Source organism: Monomorium pharaonis, chromosome 5, assembly GCF_013373865.1.
Source record: "Monomorium pharaonis isolate MP-MQ-018 chromosome 5, ASM1337386v2, whole genome shotgun sequence".
NCBI classification, from domain to species: Eukaryota; Metazoa; Arthropoda; class Insecta; order Hymenoptera; family Formicidae; genus Monomorium; species Monomorium pharaonis.
Window position 1 is genome coordinate 27,258,361 of NC_050471.1, and position 26,566 is coordinate 27,284,926.

Below are 26,566 nucleotides of genomic sequence, written 5' to 3' on the forward strand. Positions count from 1 at the left end.
TCTCCTACGGCGTGTCAACAGGGATGATTGATCGGCTCGGCAAAGATACCGTCACCGTTACTCACATTTTAGTTACTTTAGTTTTACCATAAGTTACGTGAGCCTTAAGTCAGTGTGCGACGCCCCGTTTTTATGTTATATGATTTCTTTCTTGAAGTGTGCTTTTCCGTTTTGTGATCTCTTGTCTCGTTTTTCTGTTCCGTTGAAGCTGGAGGTGGGAGAGGCGAGCGCGCGCACACACCACACGTGGGTTCAATCTTAACGAAATGGAGCGCGGAATTTTCGTACGGGGGAAACAAAAGAAAAGAACGATATCGTCACCATCGCGTGAATCTTTCTAAATTAAAATAAAATTGTCACTGCGTTCCGCTTTTCGCATCGTTCCTTTCCCGGCTCGCAAACCGTAACGTCGTCGTTTCTGATTCGCGCGTTCGGGGATGGTTTTTGAATTCGGGAATTCTCCGAATTTTCGGGCAATTAGATTTTCAATCGCGTGAATTTTGGGGATTTTTCAAATCTTTATCAAGTTGAAAATCGTGTAAAAAAATAGAAGAGGGGAAACTTATCGTTGAAACTGGACACCCGCTTGAACCCTTTGGGTCCAGCTTAACGGGGTTGATTCTCGGGGTCTTCCAGATCCTTGCGTTTATCTTCGAACCTTCGGGTTTTAGGTTTCTCGGATCTTCCCTCGGGTATTTAGATTCGTGCCATTAAATTCTCGAGGTCGCGCGAGGATTTTTAGATTCACTTTGAGACGCTTTGTCTCAATTGAATTGGGACCTTGTTTTATTTACATCCGCGGGTCCTCCCGCGCTCGGCCCCCCCTCCCCCGCGTCTCGGGCGCGCCTTTAAAGGCACGCCCCCGCAGAGGGACCTGTCCCTTTGACAATTTAATACGTAAACGATCGGCACCGCTTAGATCCCCCGGGGTTTGCGAGCGCGCGAGCGACGGGGAAGGAACGGGGGCGGAATTCACGCGGGCACGGAATCAGGAGGGACAAACAGAGAAAGAAATTATAAACGGGCTAATGGTTCGACGATACCAAATAAGACTGATGAGAAGTGTAAACGCAAGGTGTGTGTCTATCGGTTTGGTTTTAGCCCTGAGCAACTGCTCTGAGAGCGGAGGCGAGCCGGACGCCATGCTGGACATGCACCACCCAGGAACCGGGATCGACTCGCACCATCCGCAGTTTCACAACTCCTATGGTAATATGAAATTCATTATAGTAGTAATTAATCCTACCGACCCTCGCGGACATATTCGGACCTCATCGCGCGATACATTCCTTCCCTCCCCACCGGGATACGTCGCGTTACGGGCGCTTCTCAAGTCCTCGCGGCGTTTCTTTTCACTTTCGTCCCCCCTTTCCTTACCCTACATCGACGACGCATCGCTGACACGGCAAACAGTTTCGCTTCCGGACTTCGCCGAGAACTTTCTCAATGAAGGGACTCAAGAAATGTGACTCACCTCTATCTACGTTGGAGAATTATTCTTCCCTCCCCTGTTCCCTCCTCTGTTTCCTCCTCTCCGTGTATCATTACTGAGAAGGTATCGATACGATCTCCAACAAAAAGTGACGTTACGTTGTTAGGAGCACAACTGTTGAAATTTTAGCGTGTATTTCGATTCCGCTATTGGTTCTAAACTTTATAAATTAGCGAACAAATGTTTCTGATAACTGTTAATAATATTTTACACACTGTCTACGTGTAGTCTTAGTTTTTAAAAATATCGGACGTGACAATTTGGATAACTAACCTGCAACATTCCACTTGTCCACCTGTCACCGTATATTTCAATGCTTATCTTCGTTTTTATTTGATATCATTGTAATAATTTTTTTTAACACCGTTATGCCAAGCGTTATGTATATTTTTTCAGTTCAAAAGCATAATTTTGTTAGCTTGTTTTTATAAAAAAAGAAATTACACGGTAAACGGAGTTTAATTTTGGTAATATATTCTATATAATTTCTAAGTTGATTGAAACATTTTAACGTTTCGATCATATCTCCTTAATAAGAAATTCTCGTTGCTAAATTTTTAATAACGAGACTTCCTATCGCCTTCCGTCATTTGGAATTATACATTTCTGATTGTCGAACGAAATTTATTACATCGAGGGGATTAATTTGACATTACACTTTCGAGATTTCTTCGCGATTTTTTTCCAAGCTCGCAAGATAAAGAGCGGAATAATACAAAGCTTCTTGCTGTGGTTTCCTTTAATAATTCTCAGATACAAATTGGGTCACGAATTTCCGTCATTGAACCGAACAAAATTAATAATGACAGCAGCTGTTCGGCATAAGACTTTAAAGAGCTCTCTTGCGCTCTCGGCGTGTCGGGATTGATAGATTCCATCAATTCGGATGTCGATTCGCGGTTTTTCGAGCATCGCCTTAATGGCGTTACCGTTAAACGTATTTGCGGGAATACGTTATTATGTACAGGAGCACCGGGAAAGGCGAGAATATCCCGACGATTTCTTCTCGCGATGTCATCTAAGAATCTTATCTCTGTAATAACATATCCGAGAGTTTCAGCGCGCCGCTTAACTTTATTATAAATATCTTTGCCGTACGGAGATCCGTATCGTATCGAGGGCGATTCAATTATCTCGCGCATGAAACATTTAAACGTATATTTCGCGAATTGAATTAATTATCCGTATCCGACTTGCATACCAGCGAGTAAAATCGCGAGTCCGCGATAAACGTGGCGTCCATCATCCTCTGTTAATTTATCATTTTTATTCTCTCCTTGGACAGTTTCCTTCCACCGTGCGTTCTGGATAAAAGTCGTCCGATTTACCGCATCCAGTACCGTTTAAAAGGGTATTCTAGTTTAAAGCGTGAGAGATTCGCCTACTTTTCGCAGGTTTTTTTAAAAACTGTCGCACACATTTTTCCTATGCTTTTATTTATCTGCTTATTCATATTATTTAATAGATATCTACAAATTTTTGTATGGCTCAATTATGTGTTACGTAAAATTAAATAAAGCCAAACACATTTTTCAAATCAGTTGACATTTCTGAAAAAAGCTAGGTACTTAAAAATAAGTATCGATTTCTTAAAATAAAATTGATTAAATTTAACGAAGAAACAGTTAATTTATAGATCCTGTAATCTTGGTTTACGGTTGTTAGATATGTAGTTTACATTATATATATACAAAAGTTGAAGTCGATAACCTCTTAGAAACTTTAAATTTCTACAACACAAATGCTGATAAACATTCAGCCGTACAAAAATCTGTAGATATCTGCTAAATTTGTACAACTAGATGTGTAAAAGCTTAGAGGAATGTGTGCGGCAGGTTTCCTTTTTAAAAGTTTCGCAAAATAGGTCACTCTTTTCTGCGCTCTGGATCAGAATACCGTCTTAAATCAAGATCTCAACTCGCTTCTTAACTCGACGATCGCACACGCGTGCGACACAGGAAAGAGAATAGACACAGGATCCTCCCGTATATTCGATCCGCAGCAGATGTCTCGATAGAAACCGATGATTAAATGAAGAACAGCTCCTTATCCAGCGCTATGAAATTAATTAATCGGCCTCTTCTTCCCCTCGCTTTTGCATCGATCTAATCCATTCCGGTGGATTGTTAAATAATGCGCGATCCCCTAATCGAAGCCGACGCGCGCTATTTCGATCCCCCGAGCGGCGAACAGACGTGAATTTTGAATAAATTTCAGAAGAAAGCGCGTCTCGATTACACTTGGAACTCGATCGCGGCACTTCAGATTAATCGACGCGACTTCCGATGGATTTTTAAACCGATCCTACCGCGATTGAATTTATAGTCGTATCTATAGAGCCGACTCGATATGCACTTTGTGTCCGCGACGTCCCGTCTCGACTAATATTTTCATTCATTCAGGCTAATCAGGAAGACGCAGAGAGCAATTTTCGTTAGCGTCGGATTCCGGAAGTGCACTGCGTCGCGAGAATATAAAAAAAAGAAACGATCTTTTCGAGAAAATCGTTTGCAGCCTTCGGAGATTAAACGCTCATACATTAAGGGAAAAGAAATTGTTGATTTGATTCACCAAATATTTCAACTTGATTAAATATCTTTGGCTCAGGTAATTAAATATTTAACCGGAGTACACAAAATTCTTCAATATGCACTTTATTTCATGTATTTCAGTTAAATATACTTTCTGAATCTTGTAGAATGAAAAATGAGCAATTATTCGCTACTCTGTAAGAATAAAAATTTACTCTAAATACTAAACAGGATTTCTATAGAAGGAATTTTTTGTACTTTTATTAAAATAGCAAGTGACACGAATAATTGCACAAATACAATTTTCACTCTCTGTAAGCGATGCTTCTATGTACGAAATATAGAAAATATAAATATTTGAATTGAAAAGAATTTAATCAAATTGAAAATTTATTGAAATTAACAACGTGTTTTTTTCTCCCCGGCGCACCGAAATATCCCTCGCAATAAAAATGCAATCGCTCGCATAACCAAAACTCCATATCTCACCGTGAGTTCCGCGCGCTCACGCTCACGGTGTCGGTTATCCCATAAAGGACAAGAATTGACTGCGAATTTCTCAAGGATTCCGAAGTTTCGGAGGCACGAAAAGCTCGCGGCCGAAAGCCGTCGCAGCTTTATCTCGCGAAGAGCAACGCGAATCAGTTTACAGCCGGAGAGGGGAACGCGCACACTGTATTATTCAGTCGGGGGGGGGGGAGGGGGAATAAAGGGAAGGAAGCCGCGAGTTGTGCTCTCGCAAGAGCGAGGCTAAGCTCACGCCGAAGGGCGAATTAAGCGTCGAACCCGCGATCAGGAACTTTCAGAGGCAACAAATCGGACTCCGAGCTGATTGGACGCGCGATGCCGCGCGGAAGGAATACGGAGACACCGCGAGGAAACTCGAAAATGAAAAGGGGAAAGAGGAGGAATAAAAAAAAAACAGGAAAACGAACGAAAGAAAGCAAGGGCAGAGAGAGAGAGAGAGAGAGAGAGAGAGAGAGAGAGAGAGGAGGGGGGAGAACGGAGAGGGGAATAAAGAAGGCGGAGAAGATCGATGTGTCGTCGTCGTCGTCATCCTCCGAATCGCGAACGCGAATAACGTCGCGGGAGAGTATCAGTCGGCGGAGGTAATCTCGCTACTTCGGCGGCTCATTGAAATCCCACGCTAAATTTCAATCTGACGTGTACAAAAGTCAGGGGCCCTTTCCCCTTCTCCCCCTTCCCCCGGTCGCCAACCCTTCCCCGTTCGCCCGCCCATCCCGATTCACAGACTCCGTTTCGAGACTCCGTTATATCGGTGGGACTCGAGCTCCAGGCAACGGTCCATTTCCGCGATCCTCATCTTCCCCGTCTTCCCTCTCTCTCTCTCTCTCTCTCTCTCTCTCTCCTTTTGCTACCGCCTTCGATTCCTCCACGAACACACGCGACGTCTGGACTAATGTATACGCCGTATACGGGGTGTCCCGAAACCTGGAGCCTCTTCTCTCCCGAGCGTACCTGCTGCTTGGGAGAACGTCTAAATCTATGTATCGGGTTCTTGTAAATATTTGAGCAACGGATTGACATAAAATTACGGACTCTCCCGGAAGGATTCGAGGAGGATCGCGAGGAGGAACGGGGGAGGAGGGGGGGGGGGAGAGAGAGAAGAATCCGGCGCGAATGATTTATGCGGGAGGACGATACTGAAATTTTACTAAAAATGTATGTACTAAGAGCTTCCTGGCTTGCGAGCCTTCCGGCTTTGTGAGTTCTCAGAAACTGCGCGCTCCTCTCGTGCGCGATACTCTCGTCATTTCAATAAGTTGGGAAATGAAAATTAGAGACGCTCAATAAATTCTTAAATTTTACATCACCCGACACGAAACCAGCACATTGACTCTTCCCGCACCTTTCAATTCCGATGTTATCAAGGATTATTTCAGGTTCTCAAAATAAAACACTTTGATCTTTCGATCAATGACGAACACTTGACAATTGTTTCTTTTTAATTTCGAATTGCTCGGATATCTTAAAGGGGAAGCTGGAGACGGGTCTATTTTATCGATAAAGCAGTAATTTTTGTCGAATAACTATGTCTCATCGCTTTTATAGATTTGAAAATCCTTTTCCGTGAAAGTATTACTACCAGTCTGAATTACGGAATTTATGAAAATCGGAAAAAATTTATAACTCATTCGATATTTCTTATTATTTCTTAGTTCAGAATGGCGTGTGGGGCTGTCACAGCATAACAATTTGCTTGATGACAAAAAATCTGCAATTTGTACTCACGACAATTCGCGAGGTTCCAGACACGTAGATGACAGGAACAAACAATGTGGAGTTTCTAAAGTTAGACTTTGACGCCTAATTGAGACGAAATCGTTCTACGTAAATTTAGACGTAAATTTAGACACGTGCGAGACGTACATACATACGTACGTAAGTAGAATAACATGAAAAATATTTTGTCGTTTTCGATATAAAGTCCAATTCACAGGCTGATATTAATACGTGTTTTTTTTTATTTTGAAAAAGGATTTTCCAAATCTATAAAAGAAATACATGCAAAATCTTGATAATAATGTGCATTAATTCTGCATCATCGACTTTTTCATCAAATTCGATCGTCATTCCAGTATTACCTTAACTTTTACGGCAAAGAGGTAGGTTCTGGTACACCATGTACGTATGTCTGTACGCAGTATACTCGCTTCTCTCTCCCCTCTCTTCCCTCGCTCCCTGAAGTCCTTTTAAAGCCACCCCTCGCTACCTCCCGTCCGCGGTGCATCCCTAACGTCCGTTTCTCTCGCCAATACCGAACGTCGTAGTATCGGTTTGTATACACACGGACGGGAGGGATACGTAGGGCGTACCTAATTAAACTTGGGGAAAGCGACCAGGCACGTCGTAGACTTTCAGCACACGAGAAGAGAGATAGAATCTTCTTGCCTCCCCCCTTTCCGCGCGACTCCTTATTAAAGTCGCAACCCTTAAAGACCCGGTATTTTATTCCACATACGTCACACGCTTAGAAATCCCGCTGTTTTCACGCACTCACGGCGAAATTCTTCAGTTCCTCGTCTCAGCGATATTAACTGTCCAAGCTAGGACACACCGATCCAGGTGACTTTTCCTATCTTGCCGATTTTGCCTCAAATTCGGACGTGTCTAAAAAAAAGCCGAAAACGTTGTGGCTCATATAATTATACAATCGCGTATTTTCAAACATTCATAGAGCATACTATAATTTTTTCTTGAACTCGAAATTTTTTCGAAAAACAACCGTCTTCTAAGTGTTAATTGATCTAATTAAGTAATAAAAAAACAGGTTAGTCTAGAGTTAATTTGAACAAAACGAGTAACGTGTATTATATTATATATCTTAATAACAACTACGTTTTGTAATAACGATAATAACATTAGATTTAACTATAATGACGCTCATAATATTAATAGCTGATGCGCCACGAGACAAGGGGGTCTTTCTTTCAACAGACCGAGTGCTCTCTTTTTCTTCTTGCCGGCCTTAACTCCCCTCTTCCCCCCGAGAGAGGGGCTCTAGATCCCCCCAAAAAGGCTTCGATTCTTTTTACATGATTTTTCGTACGCTTCCTTGACGCTCCCGTTCTCGCGGTTCAAGTATTTATTGTCCGGCGACGTTGAAGGGCTTCGACGAGATGAAACAAGGGGGTGACGGCTGAAAGGGGGAGGAGAAGGGCGGCTAGGCGGCGGCGGCTTTTGTTCGGCCGCGGATTGAAATTTAGCGTGGAATTACAATGAGTCGCCGAGGAAGCGGCGAGATTACCTTTCTCAGCTGATGCTACCTTCGACGAAGGCTTCGCTTCATGGCTCTCCTGCCATGTTGTCCGATTTATGCATGAAAGGGCCGGCATCTCTCGCCGGCCGGTCGGCCGGCAATCGGCCTTTTTCTTTTCCCCCTCGATTTTTCCGCCCCTTATTTCTCCGTCAGCCAGCCGGACCGAGAGCTTATCCGTTATTAGCCGAGAGCCTCCTGTTATCAGCAGAATTCCTCTCAATAACACGCGGGTTCTCTTTTGTAATTAAAATAGCCCCTCGCTGCACACTTATAAAATTATACATCTATCGAAAGAGGCCGCGCGCGCACGCACGCACGCTGGAAAAGCGAGAGAGAGAGAGAGAGAGAGAGAGAGAGAGAGAGCCGCGGCGCATCGATGGAGAATTTTCCTCCCCGAGACAACTTGAGACCCTTTTGAGATCTCGGGAGAACCGAGTTTGCCGCGTTAGAAGCTGCCGTTAATCGCGGGAAAATCCGAAACTTAGCTCGGCCCGCGATCTCCGTAATTACGTCGTAGCCTTGTACCGCGTACAAGGCTCAAAAATCCAAGGTTGCCGGTGGTAATTACGCGGCCCCGGGATAACGGAGATCCGAGGTCGCGGTTCGAGGAACGCATGGGAATCGTGCCGTTCGCCCAATCTGTATCGAATAAAAATATACTTCTATTTAATTGTGCACATGTATAAATATTTTGTATTTTTCTTTAATTATTAGTTACGTGTTATGTATACATAATAAATGTTATTTCTTATTTATCAGAATTTTATACAAATACGTACGTTCCTCTCTAAAACTCGTAATTTAAATTTAAAATTACATGATGACAAATAATCACAGAATTGAATAATGCAAAATATTTGCATGCATCCCAAGTAGAACACGTACTGGTAAAGCAAAGTTTTTCCATCATTTCTTCACATGTATAAGAATTAATATGAAATAAGAAAATTAATTTTCGAAACCGGGAAACCCCAGGATTCACATTCATATGTGTAATAAAATATTTTTTTTCAAAACGAAAATAAAATTGCATTATTCTGATTGTGGACAGTGAATATAAGTAAAATTTCTTAAGTAAGAAAAACGTACGTCTTTCTACAAAACCCTTCAAATTTGCATTTGAAAATAGTGCACAAGCACAAAACGCAAAGAATAATGTAGAACAATATTTATATCCGACTAAGTGGTGGCGCTTTTGTACAGCTAGAAGGACGAAACTAAATTTGGCACGCCGTAGAGAACTTCTTCTGGCTGTCGGGTAAAAGAGAAACGCGGGACGCCGTTTTCCCCTTCGCGCGCTCTCGACCTCGCCTCGGCCTTGTTTGGGCTTCGGATAAAATCCCCTCGGTGGCTCCCCCGGGGGCGCGATTCGGCATGGTAGTCTTTAAAGCGCAGTTTCGGAATAGGAATGTGGGCACAAGGCGGCATTTCGCTGCGAGCGCACCCGCCGCCTCGCCCCGGCATCTCCGCGTAGCTAATTACCTCGTTACTAATGAAACTAATTGCTATCCTACCCGCCGCGCTCTTTGATCTAGCCCCCGTTTAAAGATTTCGCCGTAATCCTCCCGGCGCTCTCTCTCTCTCTTTCTCTTTCTCTCTCTCTCTCTCTCACTCTCTCCTCGCCATTCGTCCGCCTTGTCGGGCGCACACCCAGCCGCGTAATGCACCTTCCGCATTAAGTCCCGCGCTGCATCGCGCACGTGGCGCGATCTAAATAACGCAAGATCAAGAATTCGCGAAGAATCACCTTCGCAGCAAACTGCAGCGAGAGATGATGTTGCCTGTGACAGAGTCGCGCGGCTCAGTCGCGAAATTCGTTACCCTTTCAGAGTTTCTCTCTTTGCAATTAGAAATTAAGAGGCTTTTTAGTGAGAGATTTTAGAAAATTAAACGCAAAATTAAGAAAATTAGTAAACAATTTCGAGATTTTTTTTTAGCTCTGTTTAATTTTATTTAATTCGAGAGATGTATCTATATATTTGTTATTTTTATCTTTGACGTATTTATCTTTTTGCTTGACAATATATTAGTCTAAAATTTAATAAACCGGCTCCAAAAATAATTTTTTTAAATATACATTTTGTTTTAAAAATTTAACTACAATTTCGTACATTACATTACTCTCATGTTATTTGCCCATGAGTTGTTTCGACTTTAATTTAAAAAATGTTGAATATCAATTTAACGCAAAATATTCTGATAACATAAATACATTATGTTAAATTAGCACTCAGGTATGTTAAAAACTCAAGATAAACAATTTTAATATATACACAAAATATTTTCTACCGTGTAATTGCATTAGAAAGTTCTACTTAAACAAGAATTAGGCAAAGAAATGTCACAGGGGCTGGGGGTTATCTCACAATTAAAAGTTGAAAGGCGCGTGGTCGACATCTACACGGGCAGTCCCGAATCCCTCGTGGGAAAGCCGAGGGATGCTCGGCAAAAAGTTTCCGCGGCGAAGCCACGTCTCGCCTAATAAGATCAATTTTTCGATAACGAAGTGTTTTGTGTTCTCGCTAACGTATGGGGTAGTTGGGAATCGATGGAGGCGGCGGTTTGGCTCGATGGTGCGAGGCGCTTGTTGCCGCTTTAAAATCAGCCCCCGAAAGTCGCTAATGTCCCGGACGGGGGATCCCTGTCCGTTTCCGAGGGGGGGATTTCCTCTATCGAACGGAGGGGCAATGGCTCGTGCGGGACGATCGGAAACTGTTAAGACACAGTGTTATCGGATAGCGTATCGGAAGAAGGCGACGCTTTTAATTTCTTCTCGCGGCTGGCAATTTCTCGTCGTCCGCTTGCAGCTTTCCTTCGACATATACGTACCGAGTACGTTTACATTATGTACAGAGTGTTTCTAAAGGGAAGGAACATTTTGAATTTGTTTTTACAATAATTTCGTTACGGATAAACAGAAATAATTTACTTGATAAAATTTTTATTGCATATTTGTGAAATTTATTAGCGTGCTTGATTCATGGAAGTATATTTGATCACTTCACCGTTGCTGAGCGCGCGAAATTCTAGTCATTTATTATTTTCCGACTCTTCTCATTTGAAAATTATACCCTCATTTTCAATGTTGTTTTAGAATGTCGCAAAGAATCTGTCAACGTATTGATCGCCAGTTTATTAAAGAGAGCCTGTACATAATATGATTTTGTACATTAACGATGAAGATTGTTATTATTAAATTTTATTTTATTACTTTTTAATTTTAATATTAAATTATTGTTTGTTTATTTTGTGACAGCCCATACTTTGGCTTTAACTCTGTTTTGTATATATATATTTATTTAATTTTATTATTACAAAATTGAAGAGAAAAAAGAAACCTGAAATTGAAAATCCCTTAAAAGCCATCGACAAAACGCAGATACAAACGCGCAAAAACATATAACAAAACACGATGACTTTTATCACGAAAGCTCCGCGTCGCAGATGTTTATATTTCGCAAGTTTACATAAACTTTTAAATGCTTCTAATCGCGAAATTTTTGTCTCTCTAGCCGAAGTCTAGCAAATCGCCTTCGCGAGCTGATAAATGACATTTTTTCCGACGTCTTCTGAAAGAAAGTCGAGTCACCCAGCAGCATCGCGAAACACCCCCCTCCCCTTTCTATTCCCTCGTAATCGCGGGATGTCTCCGTTAGGCTGAGCCGCTTCGGAAGCGGAGGAAATCGGAGGCATTAGTTTATCGGTGACGTTCTTCAGGAATGCATTCCTGGCACCCCATTCATTCTCGTCGATTTTCTTCGGCGACGTCGCGCGCGTATCTAATGCGAGGAACAAACGTCGCGCCGGCGAGATACGAGCGATTTTTCATTTTCGTGGCCCACTAAATAAATGCGCTGGAAGCACCCCCAAAAAGAGAGGGGGGAGGGGGGGAAGAAAGAAGAGAGAGAACGAAGCGATTGTCGAGCGCCCTCGTAATGTTCGAATTTGCCGGGTAAAGATTCAGGGACTCGAAAGGACGAAAAAATTATGAAGCCCTTGAGAGCGGAGGTGGAAAGAGCCCCTTCGAAGAAAATTAATATGCAAGAGGACGCACCCCCGCGCATTTTCGCGATGAATTCGTCGCCGCGCTGGCGAGTGTGGCGATCTTTTTTTTTTTTTTTTTTGTTTTACCTCTTCAATCGCGGGTAGTCACTTTGTCGCGAATGAAACAGCGACGCCTGAGTGACCCGAATGCTAAAATAAACGGACCAATGGCCGTACGGTCCGTCCGTCCGTCCGTTCTTCTCCTAGATGAGAATACATCAGGCGTCCATCAAAGTGTCCCGCGCGCGCGACGATACCGCGCAGAATCTCTTTCCAAATCGGGTTTCGATTCGAGCGTGAGTCGATAAGTCGAGCGGGATACGCGAACGAGCGAGTCGTCGACGTGCGAGCGTACGTCATTTTCTTTCCCGCGAAGAAAAAGCTAAATAGAGAGATATATATATATACCGAGAATGTCGCGCGCGGTTTTACTCAGATTCCGTTTTCGCGGAAGAATAAGAGGCCGATTAATAATTCTCGCCGAGCGAGAAGCGAAATCGATCGCCGGCGAGCGTCAAGCGCATTCGAGAGCGAATCCTCGCGCCGGGCGATCGATCGCAATTCTCGCCCGCTGTTTTAAACACGGTCCTCGAATTCGGAAGGACATGAGAGGAGACGGGTGGGGGGGCGAGGGGAAAGGGGAGTCCAGGGCAATGGGGAGGATGGGATACAGAGGGAACAATGAATTATTTTTGACCTCTCTGTTACGTGAATTCCGCGCTCTCGGAAAATCTCGCCGACACATCGCCTTCATATTAGCTTTGTTTACATGGCGGAAGGTAATTAGTCGAGAATCGACGATTTTTCACGAGCGCTGCGCTCGCGGAAAATGGAATTTCAATGATTGCCGACAAAGTCAATCAAGCGCAGAATGTAATTATTGCGGAAATAAAAAAAAAAACGCGGAGAGGGAGGAGAGGGGAAGAGGGAGGGGGGAGGGGATGAAAAAGTGGTACGCTTCGAAAATCGCGCGTGTTATTACAAACTGCGCCATTTTGTTAAACAAATTAAACATAATGACGTGTGCGCGCAACACAGGCGCGCGCGGAGTGCGGCAATTTTATTTTTAATTTGACGTGTCTGTTAATAATCGAAATTAATCTGAAATAATCGATGCAATCGTACAAATAAAAGGGCATACCTTTTTAATGTCACCTCAAAATTACATTTTAAATAAAACGGAATTACGGGACAATCAATATCGATATTACGTTGGCAATTAAGGTAAACTCCCGTCGACAATAAAAGTCCCGAGATATAAAAGTTCCAACCGTCCGCCCGCGGAAGAAAAACGTCGCGCGCTTTCTTCTTCTGAGGAAATGCTAAAAATCAGCGAACGTTACACTTCCAATTATCTTTGCACGTATGTCCCTTTTCTACCACATAACGGCGCGAACATTTTCTACAGAAAAAAGATCATCGCCGAGCGTCTTGAGAGTTTTCGGTAAAATTGCCTTCTCTCTCTCTCTCTTTCTCTCTCTCTCTCTCTTTCTCTCTCTAACCCCGAAGAAATGAAACATGTCGGGAAACGGGAAGCACCACTGGACTCTCGAAGTGGCTTGTTCGCGAAATAAAGTCGCGGTATCAGGGGTTAAGCGGATAGATAGAGAGCGGGAAAGAGCAAAAGATAGGGAGAAGGAAAGAGGAAAACTACTAGATGGAACCAGTCAGGGTTCACCACCCCGCTCATCCTTGCAGTCGCTGTCACAGCTCTCTCTCTCTCTCTCTCTCTCGCTCGCTCGCTATATAGTTTAGTCGAACCCCGTGGCCAATGGCGGTACGCAGCTGAGCCATTATTGGAAACTCGTTACATGCACGGTGCCACCAGCGCCGCCGTTACAAAGGCGCTGGCCCCCGGTGGCTGGCCGTGTTACACGAGTACCCGAGGAGGAGCGAGAGAGGAAGACCCGCGCGCCGCCGTCGTCGTCGTCGTCGTCGTTAGATCGCAAGCCGACGTTATAATGCGCTGCCGACTGACGTGACGCAGTACATTGCATCGTATATCGCGATGGGCGAGGGGGATGAGACGAGGGTTGTCTCCGTTTACGCTCGGGTGCACGCGGGGCGCCGAATTTCTCGTCCCGTCTCCCCCAGCCCTTCGAAGTTAAACGTCTCGTTTCCGCCCTCGGCGTGTGTGTGTGCGGCTTCTCCCTTTCCGGGGGAAGAGAGATGCTCTCGCTCCGAATTATTATCGTCATCTATACGCCGTAATTTACATGCAGATATCGGACGTCGCAATGGGGGGAGGAGGGGGGGGGGAGATGTGGAAAAATCCCGAGGTAGCCTCCCGCGCGCGTTTGGGCGGCTTCCCTTGAATCCTTGGAATTTTAGATTTTCCTTCCCGCGTAGAGTATCCCCGGGACTCTAAAATTCTCCGAGTCAGGCGGCGGCGTCGTCTACGGTATATTTGAGTAGGCGAGTAAGCGTCCGGCTCTCTCCTCTCGAAGAAGATCCTCGCTTGGCGGTCGTGGTGGATCTCGGTGCGAATCTTCGAACCTGAAAACGCTTCGATCCCCTCTCGGCCGTTAAACGTCCCAGTTTCGACACTCGTGAGTTCCTAAGGTTCCAGATTCTTTGGCTTTCGCGTCACATCCGAATGTCCTTACACGGAGAGAATTTCCTCTTAAAATTTACCCTCAAAATTTGGTAATTGTGGGAGAATGTGCGACCTCGAGGAATTTTACTGTACTTTTTAATAAAATTTACTGAAAGTATAATAAAATTAATTGTACTTTTAGTCAAATTTACTAAATTTTACTAAAAAGTATAGTAAAATTGCTCGAGGTCACACATTGTCCCACAATTAGCAGATTTGGAGGGTAAATTTCAAGAGAAAATTCTCTCCGTGCATCAGAGGGACACGCGATAACGGGGGGATCCCCTCGAAGTTTCCCGAGCTCGAAAATTTTGCGCAACTCGGACGAAAATCCGGTATCTCTCGCGGTATATTTTCGATCCGTCACTTTTACTCGATTTCTTGCACGAAGTTTCCGTGAGATTCCGCCTCGTATGTACAACACCGCTCGTACCGCGGCGTGATGAATCACTTATGCTAATCCGGGAAATAGAAAGACCGATTTCGGCGGTTCTAGTTCCTCACTAGAAGCATTAAGTCCCGCACGAGCGTGTCACTCGGTCACGCGATGACGGCCTCATGAATCATCGGCGGGTATACCCCCCTCCCCCCCCCTTTCCCCCCGCGTGATTCCCCCACGGGGGTTGGAGGAGGTTGTGCAATCCGAGCGGACGCGGTGGCGCGCGCTTCATATCGACGAAATCTGAGCTATCGGCGAGCGGGGTCGGTCACGGGGGCGGCAGGGGTGAAGGGGATGCGTATCGCGTGTCCTGGATCATCGGGTGATCTCCTGGCCGATCCTGGTACGTGGGATACACGCGCGCGTATGCCTTTGGGCCGCCCGAAACCGTATTCGCGCTGATTGCCGTCCGGCGATCCGCGATTAATTTACTGCGTAAACGCGTGAAACCGGACCGAGCCGTTAATTCCTAACTATTAATTGCCTCTCGGCCGCGGCAAAATACAGAGGGGGAGACGCGTCTCGTTTGAGAAGAGTTTCTGCAAGGTAATATAAATGAGGGGAATCTAAAATGCGTCGTTGTCGGCTTAAAGTGTTCGATCTGACTCCGATAGAAAAGTGAAGTTAAACGAAAAACGCTTATTCTAATATGGACATGAATTTTTGGAGGTTATTTTAATAGATAATTTAAACATCTTTTTTCAGAACGCCGTTCATTAAATTAGATCCTCAGTAAGTTAACGATAATAATGATTTTATTAAATTATGTCCTTAGTTATTTGCTCTGCAATTATGCGATTGCATTCCCCGATTGCAGAAATACTTCATTTTTTTTTTCAGAGCGTCTTTAATTATTCGCATGTTTTCCTTGGCTCAAACGTCTTACGGATCGTACGAGGTGTTTTTCTCAGAACGTGTCGCGAACTCCTTCCCGCAACCTATCCTGATCCGCAAAAAGGGTGGCGTATTGTTTCAGGCTCTCCTTACGTATCCGACGCACCTTTATCGTGTATTTTTATTAGGAGTTATTCTCCCCCTCCTCTCTTTTTTCCTCCTTCGCCAGTACCTCGCGTCGATTCCTCTTTTGAATCTTCTTCTACTCTTCCTCTCCCTTTCTAGCTCGGGGGGATCGACGTAACGATCCACTTATGGAAAATGCCACGGTAAAGGAAGAAAGGCTCTTGTCGCTCACTCGGACATCATCCCCCTCGCAACCCCTTTCTCTATTCCTTCCTCTTCCCATCCCTCATCCCTACTCTGCTCCGTCGACCTGCTTATCCCTCGTCCCCGTCCATTCGCTATTCTGCTTTTTTTTTTTCGGGGAAGAGAATCCTCTTAGTCTTCTAGTGGCTCGTCGTCGTCCTCGCGCTCCTCGGAATATGCTTTAGGTTTATAAAATCGCGCCTATATATTGCGAGCTTCGGTAACAGGTGCGCCTATAGGGTGCCCCCAAAAATATATTTGTATAGGAAAAAGAAGGGAGTTGTTAGATATCGTTTCGTTCTTTTGTTTTTTAGAAATAATTGAGAAGATATTCCTGTGACATAACTATCCTTATGGAAATTTATTAACAAAGATTCGTTACTCGTTTTAGCTAAAATTTCTTCAAATAAGCAATGTGAACAGAGCTAACAAAAATCTGAAAAAAATTGGGGTTATAAACGATGGAATATTAATTAGTTTTGTCTTTCATTAATCTAGCAGCCTTCGCATCTTAGTTATGAAAAAAAGTTAAAAAATTGTAGAACCAGAATCCCTTTATGTAAATATACTTTTAATAATTAAAACTAATTTGGAACCGTCCATCGTTAAATCACTTCAACTATGAGGTATCCAATCACTCTTATAGTATAGATTTACACATCGGATATATTTCGTAATCAAATATTCAATTATACTATTTGAAAACTATCCAAGGCATACAAGTTACACTAAAGTCACAACATTGATATTCCCACATTTCTGAAAATTATTACAACACTTACAGGATTTTCGAATACAGACAGTATATAAACTATATATAGACTTTCAGGTTCTTAAAGTTCTGGAATTGTGTAAACTCATAAATTTCAAGAAGATTCTATTTTTTGAAAAGTCCGTATTGGCAGATGTCTTTTTTTACGTGATTCTTTAATGGGTGTTAAATCATTAACGTCAATGCTTCTATGTCAAGTCAATTCCATAATTTGCCCAAATTTCCCGCTTATCCGCCGCTTATAGAACGTCATAATCAAATTGCACCTCGACTTACGTAATTAAAGAATCAAGGATCTGTCGATGGATTTGTCGGATCATTCACTCTGAAATTAATTTGCAAAATTGAATCCGTTCTTAAAGGAAAAAAAAAAACCTCACAAACAAGCCGTCAGCCGCGCGGGGGCTTTTCAGGTCACCCGGTATGTGGTTTCCCTGTGAAACTACTACTCGCAAGCCTGTCGGCCTGTCGGCCGGGAGGGGGAGGGGGGTGGGAGGGAGGGACTGAGAGAACCGTACTTCGTCTTATCGCGGAGTGGCGGCTTATCGATTGGTCGCGCGGATGCATTGCTTTGCAAAGTGGAAATCGTCGGTGCACTTTAAGTCTTCGGAAGCTCTCGCGGATTGCACAATAAGTATCGGCGCTTTCGCGGGCGACAAAACGCGGGACACAGTCCCCTCCTTCCCCGCCATTTATTCCACCCCCGCTCGCCGACGTCGGACGCCGAGCGTCGCGGGATTTAATGGACAAATCGTGCGATTTGTACGTGGAAATCGAATTTCGATTACCAGTCAATTATTAACGTTCCGATCCGCGGAACTCGCGCGCGCGACTCTTTCTCGAAAAAGGAAGAGGGCGGAGGGAGGGGGAAAAAATACAGGAAAGATCGCGCCAGCGACGAGCCTTACGAGAACGCGTCGTTTCTCTTAAGCCTCCGAGTATTAAAACGCGATAATCTCCCACCCGGCGTGGTTACGGTGTCTTACATAATCGGGAAACGCTTAATGATTTTACGTTGGATAAGAGACTTATGTAATCTCATTAATATCGGAAATCCGCTGCGCGGTTCGTCATCGGGCGAGTTATTTTTCATTGTTGGCGAGAGGGAGAGAGAGAGAGAGAGAGAGAAAGGAACAAAATGCGATAATCCTTAATATTTAACTTTCCGCATGCGACTTTAAAGTAATAAAATGTTTCGTTAATCTTTCCGTGCTGAACATTACGACTTCGTGAAATATGAATTTCTCAGAGTTTCCCCGAAGCGTTTTAGCAGATCGAGGAAAACAACGCGTTTGCCCCCCCCCCCTCTCTCTCTCTCTCTCTCTCTCTCTCTCTGTCTTTCTCTCTCTCCTCTTTTTTTTTTTGCCGAGAGAAATCGGAGTCTCTCCGGCTTCGTGTGAAAATATAATCTAGCCTGCTTTAAACACACGGCGCGGGGGATCGCTATTTTATGACTCGCAAGATCCAGTTGGCCCAGTTTTCGGGGTATAAAGTAAAACGCCCCGACAGATATTAATTCCCTTCTCGATAGAGATTTATTCGCAAACGTCCTGTCGATAGGATCACTGTTCTACCGATATTGGCAGACGGTTCTCAAAATTGAAGAAACATCATACAAGTCTAATTCGTGCGCCCTTCCCCTCCCTCCTCTCCCCCCCCCCCTCGTAAATCATTTATCATCTAATCGCGTCAAACGCGCGTCGCGTTATGTGACAACGAGTGGTGCAGTTACACCTCCATCTCGCACTTGTCGATCACGAAGCTCGATTAGAAACGAAATCAACTTAAGGATGTACGATCGAAACAATCTTAATAAAAAAAAAAGAGAGTTATCAGTTGAAAACATGACGGTATTTCTAGCGTGTACTTTGACTTCACGAAATCACTATTGGTTTCAATTGCGCGAAATTAAATTAGTAAAATGTTTCTGATAACCATTAATAAGACTTTATGCATATTTTGTTGCAACAGTAATTAAGTTTTCAATTAATATCTTCGTAGAAATTTCCTAAATTATTTTTCCAACGGCGCCGCAGTACGATTTTCGTTACACTCTTTCAGTTTCGTCACAACTAAATGATGAATGGAGTGCAAGTAGAATTTGTGAAAGGATATATAAAAAGGTTTGCTATTCATACAATTTTTATTTATATCGAAGCATTTTAAAAGGTAACGTAACGCGGTATCAATCGTTCGATGCATCTGTCGTAAGATGCCGCGTATAAAATTTCAACTTGAGCTTTTATTTTCATAAAAATTACACGGTCAATCGATCTGAAGTTCTAATGCAATATTAGCTATGCTTAAAATAACACGCTACATAATTTTTAGGCGAGAACCACAGGTGGAAGCGTTGCTAATTTCTCGATCGGGCGCCTCCTTAACTGTAAATAGCAAATAGAACGCGTCACCGGAAACGAAGGGAACGAAAGAGATATCTCTCTCTTCCTTTTTTTTTTAATTTAGCATCTCCGGGGAACATTCATTATTCGCGAATTTTTCCCGCGCATCGTCACGTTCAATATAATTCAAACGAAGCGCATTATAAACTATTTGTTTACGTAGCGCTGAGAATTTACAAGCTCGTAGGAGATCGGTGCGGTATATTTACCGGAGAGGGAGGGGGAGAAAGGGGGGGGGGTTCGTGAGTTCCACTTTCGCGAGAACGTGACACACTTCTTCCACCTTACAGCCCCGATATATATACGTATTTCTCGCGAAACGGACAGCCGCATGTGTTCGTAATGACACCCGGCCAGCTCTCTCTCTCTCTCTCTCTCTCTCTCTCTCTCTCTCTCTCTCTCTCTCTCTCTCTCTCTCTCTCTCTCTCTCTCGCGGCCGAAAGGTTGCCTTTAATTAGCATAACCGTCGTGCAACGTACAGCTACCGTACGCCAGCCGGAGCGTTGCGCCCGCGCCCGCCCCCCTTCGCCCGCCCCCTCCTTCGCCCCGGCGCGGTAATATGCACCCCAACTAGTCCTTGAGTTATTGCCTGATCAATAATCTATATGTAGTACCAACGGCACCGTAGGGCGAGCTGCTGCTGTCCGCGTAACCCGCGCGCAGGCACGAAGGCTCGCCATAAGCTCCGAGTCCTATGCATCGCAGCTGCGTATCGCTAACGTATAAATCTCCGGAGTCTGCCGGACCACCAGCAGCCGGTCGGCCTGCGGCGCGAAAAAGGAGGAGTATGGCGGACGACAACTGTTGGTGCGCGAGGATTCGGGAGGAATCTCTCTCTTTCTCTCTCTCTCTCTCTCTCTCTCTCTCTCTCTCTCTCTCTCTCTCTCTCTCTCTCCCTCTCTCCTCCTCGAACACGCCCTGTACACCTCGCGCCTTCGTCATCCAGAATCGTCATCCTGACCATTTGAAACGTTCGAGCATCACGAGGAACGTCTCAGCCTCGTCGGCCAATCCTTTCCGGAAGTAATCTCTATTGCGCCGTCGAAATAATTGTGAAAAGTCTTGACCTACATAATCATTTTCGTGGAAAACGACAAGATTATTTTCAGACCCGCACCCAGCTGAATTTTACAACACTCAAGCTGAATCGGCGCGCTTCCCGCGCGCAATATTTATTCCTTTCAATATTGACATTGAAATGATTCGAAAGTAGCGGGCCCTCGCGGTGATATCTGGAGGGGGTGGTCGCGGAGAGTCAAAGGAAACACACGCGGCCACCAGGGCGAATCATTGGATCGACGTTCTTCTCCCCCCTCCCTTCCTTCCTCCGGTGTTTGGAGGATCGCGGACGGATCTCTCTTTCTGGGACAGAGCGGGATTTTTATATACATTTCGCAGACGACGGCCGCGGCAAAGTGGGTCGCGCGAATTTTACGTCGTCGTCCTGTGTATGTACGTACAACCGAGGCGGCGTTCCGAAAAGCAAAGCTTTACAAAGGAGAGAGAGAAGCGTTCTTCTCCCCGGAATAGTCGGCTCTCCAAAAATATCCCCATTACCTGATCAATAATCTATACGCGCGGTACCAGCGGGGGCTGCCGCCCCCGGCCCCCCTTCGCTCACGGTGGTGGCCGGCGTTGGTGGTGGTGGTGGTGGTGTGTGTCCAGGTAATCGCGCGATCACGAGACTACCGCGGCGAGGCTGCGAGCGGGCTTCGAGCACTGAATATTGCAGCGGCGACGAACGCGCGCCCGGCGAATAAATCTCCCGCTCGCGCGCGGCGATCGTTAAAAAAAAAAAAAAAAAGAAAAAAAAAGCAGCGCGCGATAACTTGCGCCCGGCCGCCGATGAAAAATGCGTTAGAGTCGTGGGAGAGAAATTAAAAGTTGCGCGCACGGCAACGGGCGCGCGCATCCTCGACGAGCGGCCGGGATGGGTCCGAAGAAAAATCGCGCGCGCGCGTACGCGAAATAATTAATTGGGGGGGGGGGGAGGGAGGATATTTGCGATCGCGCGGGACGAAGGGGTGGCGATGCGAGAGGCGAAGACGCAAACCGCACGATCCCGGTTTCTATATTTTAGACATGTTGCATCTGTTGAATAATAAAAGATGAAATTTCAATCAGGTGCCTCGGGTTAAATAAGCACATTGTTGCTTTTGTGTATCATTGTTGTGCCGAAATTTTTATTATTTTAAAGCACGCGCCTGGAAAAGCAACCGCATTTAATCAACCTGCGCATTTCTGTGATCGGGTCGCTTAGCGGTTCCAAAGTAAGCGGCGTTCATAATTAACGTATGCACGTAGTAAATGATAAACTAAGCTTGAATCAAATTTAATACACACATTACCCGAGTTAAATTGTTTAACTTCATTGTTTCAGTTAAATTGGTGACATATTGAACACGAGCAGTCACAACACGGGAATGATTAAAAAATGACCCAAATTTGGTACAATTCAACATTATAAATGTAATTTAGCGTGCAGGTCAAGCGACGAAATCGAGAATATTATTTAAAGGATTAAATTTAAACCAATTTCTTGAGTAACATTTTGTTATTTTAATGTCCATGTGTGTGTATGTGTCGAAATCTATTAGTTTAGCACAAAACATCTTTTACAGGAATAATTTAAAAGCAAAACCTCGTCTAATCATTTTTGTGATTGGAAATCGGTTGGTTTCGAAACAACGTTCATAACTAACGATTACAGTAAACAATAAATTAAATTTGAATAAAATTTTATACACATTTCTCGAGTTGAATTGTTTAACTCCGCTGTTTTACTTAAATTAACATATTGAGTGAGAGGCAACTGCGACCTCTTACAGGAATAATTAAAAATTATTTAAATTGGGAACAATTCGATATTACGTATACGAATTTAACAGTAATAAGAGAGAAAACCAATTCACAAATTTGTCAATGATAAAATTTAAAATGTAATAATAAAAATAATTATTACAGAGCAATAACGTAAACAAATAACTAACAAATACTAATTCGCCAATCCTTAATTATCTCTAAGGGAATTAATACGTGCAATTTTCAAAACGTTTTTGACTTTAGACTCGTGGATTCAATTTTAGATAAGCACCGGACCGAGCGGCTCTAAATTCGATTGGCTCCAACATCTTAATTCAATAGTACACGCCCCCAAGCGCACTAAAGGCTGATGGACTGAATTAGAAAGAGTTAACACATGCGACACATAAAATTGATGCGGCAGTCCCGCTTCCCGTTTGTCCGTCCGTCCGTACGTCCGTCCGCCCGCCTGTCCGCGCAGCGAGAGATCCGAAAACTGCTGCTGCCGGTGATCGAACACAGCGGGCACGAATTGAATTGTGCCGGCTCGTTCGTGCAAATCGCGAAACCGCTCCTCCGCGAATTACTGGTTTCGCGAGCCTGTCGAGTATCGAGCCGCGACCGCCGATTCTTTCCCGGACCGCGGGAATTATCGACTGGCGCGAAACGCGCGCGCGAAAGTTTCTCAAAGAAATAAGCGCTTGGAATATGATTGAGCAATCGTAATGACGGTCTCATTACGTGAAAATTAATCTCTATTCAACTTATCTGTGTGCATTATTTCGAAGCGCGCTAAAATATTAAAAGATCAAATTAAAATCGGTTTCTTGAGTTAAATTACATTTTGTTACCTCTACGTATGCATCGAGACTTAATGTATTGTTGCAGAACATGTAAATAAGTTATAAAAACAGCCTCAACTAATTAACTCGTTTTTGCAGTTTAATCGTTTAATTTCAAAGTAAACAGCGTTTATGTTAACTTGCGCACTTAATAAATAATAAATTAATTTTGAGTGAAATTTAGTACAATTTTTAAGTTAAATGATTTTACACCCATTGTTTTAGTTAAATTAATAACATGTTGAGTAGATGGGAATTATTAAAAATGATTCCAACTGAATACGATTCAACATAACAAATTTAATAATGCCGCAACAATAAGACCCAACCGATTTATACACATTTATACGTACGTGTGAAATAAATGTGCGAGAGATTTGAAGATATAATATTTAATAATAATTTGGGAATTAAAATATCCCGTGAACATATCAACGTGTAATAATAGAAAAAGCGGAGGATTCGAGAGTCCTCGAATAATATTCCGATTATAAATTGTCCGATCAAGGTGGAGTCGGAATTTCTTTCGGCGAAAATGTCGGAAGCGCGCGCGGATCGCGAGGGCATCCGGAAGCTTTGGGGAGGGGAGGGGGGGAAGGCGGCACTCGGAGATTTTAATCCGCGGTACCTGCGCTCGAATACAAATGCGCCCACACTGTCATCGGTCCTCGCCGGCTCGCTCGTGCGCATTTATTAAAATGATTATTGTGTTTTCGAGATAATAAACGGGAAAACAATTTTCGCTAGGCACACAACACACACACACACACACATACACGCGCGGGCGCGCCATGACGATTATTAAACGAGTTTAAAAACGCACGAGAGAACGCATTCGGGCACATTCTAAATGCGCCGCGTTACGTAAATTACGAAATTTATTTATTTGCGGATTTACGCGCGCAACCCCTCACTCCCTCCCTCCCCCTTCCCCCCGTCGCGTGGCAATGTGTATAGGTGCAATTTTATTCTGTTCGACGCGCGTCTCGATACGCCGGACGACGACGAGACGCGATACAATCAATCAATCGCTTTCTCTCCTTCCGCCCTCGTTCCCACGAGCGAGAGAGATCATCTCGCGTTCACCGAATAATCTCGCCCGCCTCGAAATTCCGGCAACTCCGGAAATTAGAGGGAGCCGCCGGCGGAGAAGACGCGGCCGAGGACTCGCCGCGCGTCCGCGCGCGTGTCTTCGAAAAACGTTCTGACGTTCTCTCCCCCCCCCCACCCCGAAAACTCACTTGTCTGAAAAACACGAGGGTTCAGTCACCCCCGAACGCGTCCGTGTTATCATCCTTCCCGTTTCCCACGTGTGCGTTCGGAGGGTCCGGAGTTGAAAAAGTTGGTCGAGGTGACTGCAGGGATCGGCGGGGGCGGGGCACGGACGCGGGGGAGTTGGACGGACGGTCGGTCGGCGCGAGGTGGTCGCGAGAGTGGGATGAGGGGGGGGAGGGAAGAGGCGAAGGGGGGATTAGGCCGGGGACTCGTATCGAAAATTCCTCGCATTTCGTAGCCGATGACGGGTAGGTACTAATTTCGATAGCCTCGAAAACGTCGGCGGCGGTGGCAGCGAGAGGGTGGCGGAGCCGCGAGGGAGGAGGAGGAGGGGGACGAGAGTCGCGGGGGACAGGGGAGACGCGGATCCGCTCCCCCTGCCCCCCTCTTACCACCCCCCCGCCGTCCTCCCTCCGCTCGCGCGCCGGCCCAGCTCGGAAAGAGGCCGCGCCGACCAGTCCGGTTCTGGTTCGACGCAGTTCGGTTCGGTTCCTAGCCAGTAAGCGGCAGATTAAAGAGAAATGGCTACACGTTCATATTGATTTTTGTCCTCAGTTCGCGGGTTGCCGTGGGGTGGGTAGAAGCGAGCGGCTGGATCGGAGGGCCGCGGGAGGGCGGACGGTCGGTTGAGGGTGGTCGCCGAGAGGGAGACCACCAATCTTTGCGTCCCCCACCTCCTTCTCCTCCTCCTCCTCCTCCTCCTCTAGCTCCTCATCCTCCTTTTCCTCCTCTTCCTCCTCCTCCTCTTTCTCCTCCACCTCTCGCTCTCTTTCCTCTTCGCCTTCTCTCCGCTCGTCTATACCCTGGTATGCTTCTCTCTCTCTATTTCTCTCTCTCTCTCTCTCTCCCTGTTCCTCTATCTATCCCCTTTCCTTCCTTCCGCCCTCTTTCTCCGTCGTACATACCCTTCGATTCCCTCGCCAGCGCCAGCCGTCCACCCTCTCTCCTTTCTCCATTCCCCTTTCCTTCTTCCGTTCGCCGTTCCCCCTGCCGCCCTACCCTCCCTATCTGCGAGCTTCGCCCTCGCCCTCCTCGTCTTCCATCCCCTGTCCCCCTGTCCGTTGTCTCCCTCTGTCTGTCTAGCCTCTTCGTTTCCCTCTTTCATCCCTTCCCGCACACACGTACACACGTACGTACGTATACACGTACGCGTCACCGTTCTCTTCTTCGTTCCACTCCGCCTCACTGCCACAGCTTTTTACTCCCCTTTCGCTTCCGTCGTGCCTCTTTCTCTCCCTCTATCCTACCGTTCTCCGTCCCTCCTTTTCTCCCTTTCCGTTCGCGCTCTCGGCTCTTCTTTATCGCTCTTCCCGCGCTCTCGCTCCTACCCACTTCAATCCCCTTCGCCGCTATTTCGAACACTCTCTTTTTCTTTCCCTTCTATCTACCTGTCAGTCTCTGGGAACTTGCGCTAGGCCTTTTCATTCCTTTCCCCGCCATCCCCTTCCCCGGAAAACTCGTCAAAAAATATACATTCTGACGGCCCGCAATACGTCGATCGGGCCAACGAAGGGAGGGAAGAAGGACGATGATGATGCGGCTGAAGAAAATAGAGAATAATTGTGGTATTAAATCTAGGCTACGTTAGCGACTCGCCTTGACCCTCCGCTTTATTCCGTTATACTCTGAGAGATTTACCTGACGTTCCTTTCTCATTTAATAAATTAATAATTTAAGTGAACACCGACGTGACACACATAAGTACCGCTCGGAGAAGTAGGGTTTTGCCCCCTGTCCCCTCGTATGTATTCCCCGTCCCCCGAAAAAAAAAAAAAAAAAAAAAAAAACACTTTTACTTTTACAATTTATTGGTTCTCCATTCTGTCCTTTAATTGAACGCAACGATACCCGATTTTCGTAAGAACTCCAGAAACTTAATCTCAGAAGAAGAGTTGTTCGTAAAAATAATGAATATTTCAACTTAATTTAATTCCGCGCAACTGTGGCCTTAAGTCGGTCAGACTGCTTCTTTAACGTCTCTCTGGTGCACTCCAGTTTTTTATTTTTATTCTTTTTTTATATGACGGTCTAGTTTCCCTAGTATAGAGGCCAGACATGTCGCGGAAATTTTGCGTCGCATCTGAAGAAGGAAGAAAGGAAGGAAGGAAGGAAGAAAACGAAATTGAGAATTTACGCGCATCACGAAACTATTCCGTGGGACCGCCGAGCACCAGCTGCGCGTCGCGCTGCGCTACCGCGAGGGAGGGGGGGGGAGACGGGAGGTGTTGGTTCCGTCCTCGGAACGGGGTAGGCAAAGGGGTGTCCGGATAACGAAGTTTCGGTTGTCTGAGAGCTTTCTTGCGGCCCACCGAAATCGATTACTCGCTCGCAACACGCTCTCGCGCGCGGCGCGGCGCGGCGCGCCCCGGGACGGACCGACCGTCGTA

The 26,566-nt window shown here is 45.3% G+C and overlaps 1 protein-coding gene and 1 long non-coding RNA gene across 5 annotated transcripts in view; both read left to right on the plus strand.

Moving 5' to 3' along the window:
- LOC105837765 (hepatocyte nuclear factor 6) overlaps positions 1-26,566 on the plus strand; it is a 96,504-nt gene that overhangs the window by 15,716 nt on the left and 54,222 nt on the right. For 2 of the 4 annotated variants that reach the window (XM_036287149.1, XM_036287151.1), the window contains exon 2: positions 1,102-1,209. The exons of the other annotated variants lie outside the window; for them this stretch is intronic. In XM_036287149.1, the coding sequence (XP_036143042.1) occupies positions 1,102-1,209 (108 nt within the window). The remainder of the gene's footprint in view (positions 1-1,101; positions 1,210-26,566) is intronic. 4 annotated transcript variants of the gene reach the window in all.
- On the plus strand, positions 1,216-17,232 carry LOC118645650. Its single transcript, XR_004963338.1, has 2 exons — positions 1,216-14,079; positions 14,633-17,232. It is a non-coding gene; the product is annotated as an uncharacterized LOC118645650 (long non-coding RNA).